Genomic DNA, 10,265 nt, shown 5'->3' on the forward strand with positions numbered 1-10,265 from the left:
TGTTATTTGCAGTTAACAATTTTCTTTTTTCTTTATTACAATATTTATGGCAAGACTAGGTATGTACCACGGGCGAAGTCGCGGCTAACCGCTAGTTTAGTATAATGATATATAGGAAATCTGGTGTTATTCACAACACACAGCACAACAAAATAATGTCAATACAACATATGGAATGGTTGGCGAACCATAAATTCATATCCTCTATCTTTGATCCCATCCAAATTACCTATCCTATTTGAGATTATCTGCTTACCTATACATCTAACTGTGCTAAATTACCCTGTATTAGTATTTAACTGACGTCACAAATCTGCTGCAGCAACATTTTTATACAGAATTACAGATAACCTTAGAAAGGGAAAGGGACACGACTTCCCACAAAAACAAACTTGAAAGAGGGAACATCAGAGTATGTTGAATCATATGGGGGAACAATTGTCACACGATATTTTGTAGGTAACTGTGGGTTGCGACAGTTATCTTTTTTTTTATTCACGTAAAGTAGACGTTTGAGCACAATCCCACCTGATGAAGAGGCAATGCGGTCTTAAACGCGTTGCTGTTATTGATATGATAAGACGTATATGTTGTATGATGTACGAATTAACCTCATTCCCGAAAGAATTTAAATTGGCATTATCATTCATATCTAAAGAATATGAAACAAAACCAGCTCAAAATTGTAACACGGCCAACCGGTCTGCCGACCTTATTCGATACTCGATAATTTTCAACATCTTAACGGTAATATTTAGATCTTATTCCATATATTATGCATATATTAACGAAAAAAGCAGAAAGAATTTTTCATAAAGCTCTTCATTTTGATAAAAAAAAAAACAATCCACTAGGAACTATTCATACATCCACATCCACATATCACTTATCACATACATATCCATACTATACATAACTTCGTAGACGGAGCAGCTCTAAAAAAACAATACTCATGCCAAAATTCTTTATTTTCATTTTATGTTTTAATCAGTAGATTTTTTATGATATATTTTAATCAGTAGTGTTGGTTCAGTCGTTAGGACCTCATATTTCTATCGAAGTCAGAGGTATTATCAATTTTCGTTATTACATCACCACTACTCAAAACAATAGAAAAATCACGAGGAAACCGCCATGTCCAAGAATAAAAAATTCAACGAAATGCGACATCTGCCAACCCGCCAGTCAGCGTGGCGGATTATGGCCTGCAGAGAGATGATGAAATGATTCTTTCAATTGATACTTTTTTATTTATGAATTGATAGATGATAGAAATAATTAATACTACCTCAATATTGAAATATACATGATAAATATATATCATCAATACACAGCATCTTTAGACCCGTCGTATAAAAATATAAGCTTTTAGGGAAGTGTGTTAGACACAGTTTGATCAGCAGTTATTTAAGCATGTTATAGTTTTAATGATAGACGATTATGTCCGTCCATTGTTAAATGACGCAACCGGGAAGTACTGTCTAATGTAATCGATTAAAAAGCGTTGCCAGTTCGATTCTCACGCGATGCAGTGAAACCGGGAAGTCGGAGTTACAACGATGCGCAATTTACATAGTGTTTTTGTTGTGAAATATTATGTAGATATGAAAAATATAGATTTTTTATAAGCTCCTTCAAATAATAAATTATACATTTGATGGACCATTCCCTACTTATTTCCCTATATTATTATTATTTCCCTACTGATATCAATGCGAAAGTTGTATGTCTCTTCTTCACGCCTAAACCACTGAACCGATTGAGATTCAAATTGGTACAGAGATAGTTTGAGACCGATAAAATCGTTTCTTTTGACTACGCGGGCGCAAAACTTTGCACACATAGAAATGTAATTACCTCTGAACGTGAATCACAAAATTAAGAATAAGGAATAAAAATTACATATGTACATTACTTTAAAGTAACACATTAAACTATCACTATTTCTACTAAACAAACCAAACATTAATTCCTTTAAAAATACCATAAATAAATAAGAAAGAAAGATAGATATTTGTTAATCAATCACGAGAAAATGACTTTACCATGTCCAATGAAAAACAAACGATATTCATATGAATTATTTTTTTTTTATTAAACTACCAGAATGTTGCGATAATTCGCAAGAAAATCGTTAGTTGATTCTTATACGAAACAAACATTTTCCTGGAATATATCCTCATTACACGCGAGCAAAGACGCGAGTAGCGACTAGTGCTACATACAAAATACAACAATTAATTATCTATATATGGAGCATATAAATTATATATTGTTTACATCCTTGTACCTGCTTACCGATTGCGCAATATTTTATAATCTGAGAGTTAAGCTAAATGTAAACAAGTACCATTTTTACCGTAATCTAATGAAACGAAACAAAAGAAACGATTTTACAAAGATTTTTATATATGTGACAGTTATATAAAACATCAAAGTCATAAATCCAATAACAACTTATTATTATCTATAAATCTCTTTATTTTAATTTAGAGAAAACTATTACAAATGGTGATATTCATAAGATAATCTTTAAGCACATTAAAAAAAATGAATAATATGAATATTGATAAATGACAGTAGACACAGTATATATGCAATAATAATATTAGATCCCAGTGCATCAGTGTTGACGATAATTAAGTGTGATAAACGTATAACATTATGCCAATATCCGCATATTATTTTACCTACAGCGAAATGATGTAAGCCTTTTAAAATAGTTTTGCATTCTTCTTCCTCTTACATTCAAACAATATATAGAAATATCAGTATACTGGAACTCTTAGGTAATTGCTAATATAGGCTCTATATAGGCCAAATATATAAAAAATAGGCTCCTGTAGGCTGCTCCTTTATAAAGATTAGTAACATAAAAATTTAATGTCATCGCAAAAGCCTGCAACAAGTCTGCGGCCGCGCCGGTCGAGCGACAAGCATCTCTATCAAACCGCACGCGACAGACAGAGACGGCTTATCGTCAAACCACTGCGATGTTTCTGGAAATTTTCGTTTTTTTTCACATATTTTAGTGCTAATTGTGAAGTGATACCGAACTTTTTGTTTGTTAAAATGTTTTAGAGATAGCGGGACTGCATTCGCGTCACTGGCCGTGATATGTTCAGTGTTTTTGCAAAAATTGTAATGAAACAAACTGATTAATGTCAAGAGTAAAAACAAGAGTTTTGAGGTTATGGGTTGCGTAAATCCTATCGTACGACTAATATTATAAATACGAAAGTTTGTGAGAATGGATGTATGTGTATGTATATATATATATACCTATTTGTTACTCTTTCACATAAAAAACTACTGTACCGGTTACAATGAAATTTAGTACGTAGATACGTGGCAACTGGAATATCACACAGGCAACTTTATCTCGATATTCCTACGGGATACAGACTAACGCGGGTGAAACCGCGGGGCGCAGCTATTAATGTCATGTATCATATGCATCGTGTACACTAATATTCGTAGTAAATCAAATAGTGCTGTGTTTAGATGTAATGTTACACGTTTGAAATGTATAGACATACGTTTGTCTCATACGTTTGAAATGTACAAACCATATAATCAGCATCAACCATATATAGGGTATATGGATGATGCTGATAATATGGTTTGTTACAGGGATTTTGGTAAATATACAAAAAGTGGTTTAGAATTTTCCCTGGAGATTCAATTATTTATCCTTCTCATTTCATTAATATTACACACCACCGTCGGTACACATGTGAAGAGTTACGACTTTATGAGATACGCACAAGTTGTGTTTAGGTTAGGTGCGATAAAATTTTCACATCTACTAATATTGAAAACGCGAAAGTTTGTAAGCATGGATGGTGGTTGGATGTACGTATGCTTGTTAATCATTCACGCGAAAACAACTTATCGCATCTTTATGAAATTTGGTACAGAGATATTATAGTCTGGATTAGCATATAGGCACGCGAGTGATGTCGTGCGTTACAGCTAGTACATCTAGATATAGATGTACAGTGTAACAGATTTTAGTCTCATCTTCGACATTGACCGGCGGAAGTTGAATCGTCTCGACGTAACCAATGAACGGTTTCCTGTCCCCATCTGACACGGGCGAAGCAAAGTGCACTCTGTGTCCACCGATTATGGTTTAAAATTCAATTATAAAGCGCCAACCTTAACACAAATCTCTAATTTGTCACACTATTACAATGTCAGTGAATTTTGTTTGGTATCGGAAATAGGGTTTGACTGAGCACTCATAATCCCGACTCTAGAGTTTCAACCGAATTCAAAAAAAAAATCAAATCGAGTGCACTTTTTTTTACCTTATAACTTTCGAATGGGTGAACCAATTTTGATGATGGTTCTTTATTTAAAAGCTGGTGCTCCCCTTGTGGTGCCGTTTAAATTTGGTCTAGTACACGACAATTTAGCGGTTTACTCTTATATTAATCTAATTATTTACAATTCACGTACATGTAAAAAGAAGATATGTAATGAAATGATGATATGTTTTACTACAAGTATTAATTACTACCCTTGCTCCATTATCTGCGATCACTAAGAACACAGAAACAATTTCATTTACAAGAAAAAATACAATTAGAATTAAATTCAGTGTTACAATTGCTTTGAAACGCTGCGGTCTGTACAATCTGACCCAGTTTTGTAGCCTATAGAACTTCTGTCTTTAGAAACTAAAATGCGACACTAGTATTCTGAACTATAATCGCAACATTACACTCTGAACTATTTTATACTAGCTGCGCCCCGCGGTTTCACCCACATAAATCCGTATCCCGTTGGAATATCGGGATAAAAAATTGCCAATATGTTATTCCAGTTGTCCCGCTGTCTACGTACCAAATTTCATTGCAATCGGTTCGGTAGTTTTTGCGTGAAAGAGCAACAAACACACACATCCTTACAAACTTTCGCATTTATAATATTAGCAGGAAGTAGGACGTTAACTTAAATTATTAGTTCAACTTATTCTCGATCAAATCGAATCAACGGCCCATTTATGAGTGAGTGCTTACGCTACTGTTCAGACATCAAGTAAATATATACGCCTTATGCCAATGACCCCGTTAAGCACATAACTAGGCTATATATAGCCGCTATGTTGCTATGTAAGTATATCTAAGTATACGCGAATTATGCGTGTGTACTTAAAAACATGTTTAAATGAATAAATAGAAAATTTAAATAAACACCTATCATACAATTGTTAAAAAATAATGTAAAAAAAAATTTTTTGATGTCTTATGTCTTTCACGTTTTGTCCAAGTGAGGTTTTGTCACTGTGATTATTGAAAATACATATTGATTTGTTTTAATATTAAACACAAATTCAATGAGTAAGTACATCACATATGTATAATATAATATACCTAGTTAGGTAATTAATAATAAAGAAATCTTTAGGATGTATTTTTTTTTTTTTAATTTTTACCTACATTACTAAATTTCATTAAAATTCTCAGAATTAAGTAATCAATTTAGCTAAACTCGCATTTCTCAAAAACTCTTAACATCGGGAGGCTAAGCATGGCGATGTGACGTCACAGGTCATCGACCCTTACGGTACTCACTCAGCATTAGGGACACTGTCACATGCCACTGTTAAATCTGTTAGACTTTGGGGTGATCTATTGTGGTTTGTTTTTTTTTTTTTTAAACTTGGTAGCCTTTTGTTTTAGTTTTTTTTATTTTATTTTGTGCCAATACATATCGTATTAAATGGGCAATAAATAAATTTCTCTGTAGTGTATATTATGATATAGGTGAAATAGGAAATATAAACTATTTCTTCCTACCCGCGTCTCTGTCCGCGGTCAAATAAAAAATACAGATATCTTGGGGTTTTACCCGCATAGTTCCCGTTTCCGTTGGATTTCCGGGATGAAAACGATCCTATGTCTTCCTTCGGGTCTTAAATAATTTTCATACCAAATTTAACTCAAATCGGTTCAGTGGCTTACCAGTTAAGAAAGGATAGATAAAAATACTTTCACATCTATATTGTTAGTATGAATTGAAATATCATTAATCTCTGTGCCTAATTTAATAACTGCCATAAATAAATCACTTCAGCCTATGGCCGTGATTAATTTACAAACATCAGCCCATCCAAACTTTCGCATTTCGAACATAAGTATAAGTTAGGATTAACAGTTAATGCGCGCGTTGAAATCTTTTCAAAGAAACGCGACCGCGCTGTTTTAGCAACAGACAATTTACGAATAACTTTATAAATCATTCATAGAAGCCCTTTTATTATACATATTCTATCCAGAGTATAATATTTATATCAGGTCGGTTAGCTTTGTAAATCACGTTGTTGTGAAATGTCAGATGTCGTTATTTCTCATCTAATTAAATAAGTAGCTACTCAACATACATCGTAAATTGGCATGAATAAAAACATGACAAAAACTACCTAACTTCATATAAAAAGTACCTAAATTCATTAGTAAACAGTTACTATACATATCAATTACTTATTTACTGTAAGATCCGCTTTAGTATTCTTATTAAATATAAATACAGTAATACCAACAGATAATCATACATAACGGTTTATTTTAAATCAACAAAACGATAAAAAATGTCTAAATTTCCTTCTAGAACAATCTTATATTAGTCTGTTTTAAGAACCATCAATAATCAACGGAAAAAAGAATGTTCTTTGACCGAATCGAAAGAAATTTTAAAATACTCTGATGATAACGGCGATTCCGCGAATATCGTCAATTAAAGATACAGAAAAAGCGATCTTAAGACCAACAACCGGCAACTTATTTTGGAAAGTCATTTTTACAGCGGCATTTCACTTGGGCTACCCTACTTTCACTGACTTATTGCTAGTCTTATTGTTGTTTGACACTATTATATTACTTAAATATAAAATAATGGAGGCAATTTTCGTGATATACCAGGAACATAAAGTAATGAGAGGTCAACTTTCTACCGCCAGTCACGACTGCAGTTCAAACTGCGAGTTAACCATACATTTATGGACATCAATGGCATCTTTTATTTCGTCGTTTCGAGATAAAATCCTTTCCTATTGCCACTTATACACGACTAAAAATGTATTCTCAACTATTTAGTCCAACGCATATAGACGTATTAAATAAACAGTTAAACAGTTAAAAAGTTGAAACATGGAATGAAAACTGCTTCATCAAAGTATGGAAAGGAGTTAAACTTGAGTTACGCGTCAAAGCCTCGGCTAGCACATGTATCGCGCTTACCTGCTAAGTGTCTCATATCTGCCTCTACGGCTGCCAGCGCCGCTAGCAGCCAGCACGCCACCCAGGCGCCCCTCATGCTCACACACACTAATCACATCAACACAGCACACACAACACACTTGCGGCAAGTTTTCAAGTTTGGAAAGTGATGACGTGTGACACGATCGCCCTCTTGTAACACGTCTGTCTGGCACGGGCGTCAGTAACTGACTGGTGTGGAACGCGCTTCGACGGCCGGCAAAAGGGTGGCGTGTTATGAAAATTTATTTTGCATTTGTACTGTTTTGTTATTTGTTTTATATATTGAAAATTAAATTGAACTGATAATTATACATAGGATTAATTATTCATAGTGTTTTTTTTTGTTATGTTAACTTTTAATTCATTTTATATCATAATAGGTACTTAAACTTAAAATTTATATCTGTGTATATTATGTACTTGAAATTATGTTAACATACAGGTGTTTTTAATTTTAGGTTATCAATAAAGCAATATCATCACCAATTACAAAATGAATAAAATTGTAGAATATTTAAACCATTATGTGTATTTAATGTGGAGTTTAACATTAACATTTACTTTCATACTTATGAGGACGAAATATTAATTTCCCCACTTATGGGCAAATATTTCGCCCCTGGCATCACCGACTCACACAGGTGGTCGGCACAACAGTCAGGTAGCGTTAGCAAGAGACAAGTAAATATTTCCCCTCCACCTCCCCCAGTGTTTGCGTTCGCGACTCGCAAACCATTTTTTACGAAAAGTTTTTGTCCAACTTCGAAACATAAAAACGTCACGGGAAAATTTAGTCCTTCACAAAGGAAATATTTAAATGAACGTTTAGAAGTACGATAATAATTTATCTCTTTGTTTTTAAAATGACGTAGCATTTTCTGTTGTTTCGTAGCTAAAGCCCAATTTGAATAATGATAAAATATTCAGAAAATTACATCTTTTGCAATAAACTATGTATTTTAAAAGTCTTTGATTTATTTATACCCTTTCGTGTTGATGTCTTTTATTTGAATAAAGAAAATCATCTGTATCTAGAAATATTTATTTAGGTTTGTGTGTCAAGAATATTTTATTTTTTTTAGAGAATTTATTAATTAATAGTATCTAATAATCGTGTTGGCAATTTCCACGTATGACTTGGAAACTTGCTATTTTTAAAATGCTTTTATTCGCTTCACCAGTATGTTTGTATGTAACAATGAGTTCATCTTATTATTCTTTCTAACATTCACGTATGAAAAAAACATCTAATATGATAAAACATACAACTGTTTTATATTGAATTTTAATTGAAAGTGTCTATAATTATAATTTACTTCCAAGGAATGCCAACTTTTTACGAATGTGCATAAACACTTGGATAAAAACGGAACGTATGTTTTTTCCTACTAAAGAATTGGCGTCTGGTACAGCCTAGTACGAGATGTAGGAAAAACCCTATTATTATTACCTAATATTAGCTTACTCTATAATGGCTAGCAAGCAGAAAAATTATTTGTAACATGATATATTTTCCAGTATTAAGTAGCATAGAAGGAGAGTTACTATTAAAGTTCCAAATATTATATCAGAATCTGACATGATTTGTGTAGCAGTTTCAGCAGTTTATTATATTTATTTAATTATTTTTATTTCACGTACAATCTATTTGATCCATTACAACCTTGCGTCGTAGAAACTTGGAATATGCAATTAGCCATGGTTTATATCAGCAATGATAACAAAAAGTCTGTACATTTATTGCACATTTCACGAGGACTGCAAACTTTACATTCTTTAGTATTATTATTAATATTTAATTGAGAGTAATATTCTTCCATAAACTTTAAGACGTTCATTATTATTTATATCTTAAATTTTAAAATAAGTGAACTATTTATATCGTCGCAGCTAAATAATTTTATTAAAAAAACGAACATCGCATGAAAATAGTTCATGTTTGGCTACACATGAGGCCATATTCCCTGCGGCGCTGCCCGGGTTGATAAAAACCAGGATGAAAATAAAATATATTATAAGGTACTTGCAGAGAACGTGGCTTACTATGGGTAAAATAATTTTAAGATTAGTTTAGTAAATCCAGAGATAATTTCCTACCACGTCATAAATTCACAATCATGAAGTAGCCATGGGGAGACTGTCTGGCAGAGTAATGAAATAACTGTATTTAGCTTATAGCTTATTATTAGTCTGGCTAATGAATTATGCAGACCAATAATAAGCTATTGATGGTTTTTACTAATAAATTAATAATTTAATGTCCTTTTAATAAGTTGTCTCTCATTTGTTAATTCTATATAATATGTACTTACTTAATGTCCCTTGACACATAAAATTGAATCTTGCGAGAGCGTTGCATTATTTCTTATTGTGTGAATGTTATATTTTAAACAATTACGTTTGAAAATTTTAATACAATTTTCAAGAAAATATTTATTAAGTTATACTTATAGTCCGGTCAATTTAGACCAAAAAATGAGGGTGAAGTTACATAAAGTCCCAACAAGCTGAATTTCTGTGATGTTGTTCAAAACATAATTATAAACAATGTCTCCAAGTTCCCCATCATTCCCGTTTAAGGAAAAAAATTTATTCAAGGTCAAAGGTCAAAAAAATTAGTTTTTCGCGATTGTCAGCAAAACGGTAAGTTTTATCATAAAAGTACGTCAGACAAAAATTGTAGATCATAAAATTATATATAAAAAATGTACCAATACTTTTTTTCTTACGAGCCACCGTTTCTGAGATATAACGATTCAAAAAGTTATAAAAGTTGTTATCGTCATAATATGCATGAGTACGCCACGTATATACATCTAGAGTTGTTATATATATATATATATATATATATATATATAAAAGAAGAAAAGAAAAAAGAGAAAAGAGCTCCTAAAAAAACTACCTGTTTAGATAAGAATAATATGCATGTTTTGTTAAAAATACTAAAAATAAAAAACAAGTTCAATTAGCTTGTCTTCCTCCAACCTCAGTTGCTGC

General features: G+C 32.4%; 1 protein-coding gene across 1 annotated transcript in view; it reads right to left on the reverse strand.

The window, feature by feature from the left end:
* Positions 1–7,468, reverse strand: part of LOC119828178 (low-density lipoprotein receptor-related protein 2) — a 137,195-nt gene extending 129,727 nt beyond the window's left edge. The window contains exon 1 of the mRNA XM_038350277.1: positions 7,248–7,468. Within this exon, the coding sequence (XP_038206205.1) occupies positions 7,248–7,323 (76 nt within the window). The 5' untranslated portion in view covers positions 7,324–7,468. The remainder of the gene's footprint in view (positions 1–7,247) is intronic.
* Positions 7,469–10,265: the final 2,797 nt, after the last annotated feature.

Source organism: Zerene cesonia, chromosome 7 (assembly GCF_012273895.1).
Source record: "Zerene cesonia ecotype Mississippi chromosome 7, Zerene_cesonia_1.1, whole genome shotgun sequence".
Taxonomy (NCBI): domain Eukaryota; kingdom Metazoa; phylum Arthropoda; class Insecta; order Lepidoptera; family Pieridae; genus Zerene; species Zerene cesonia.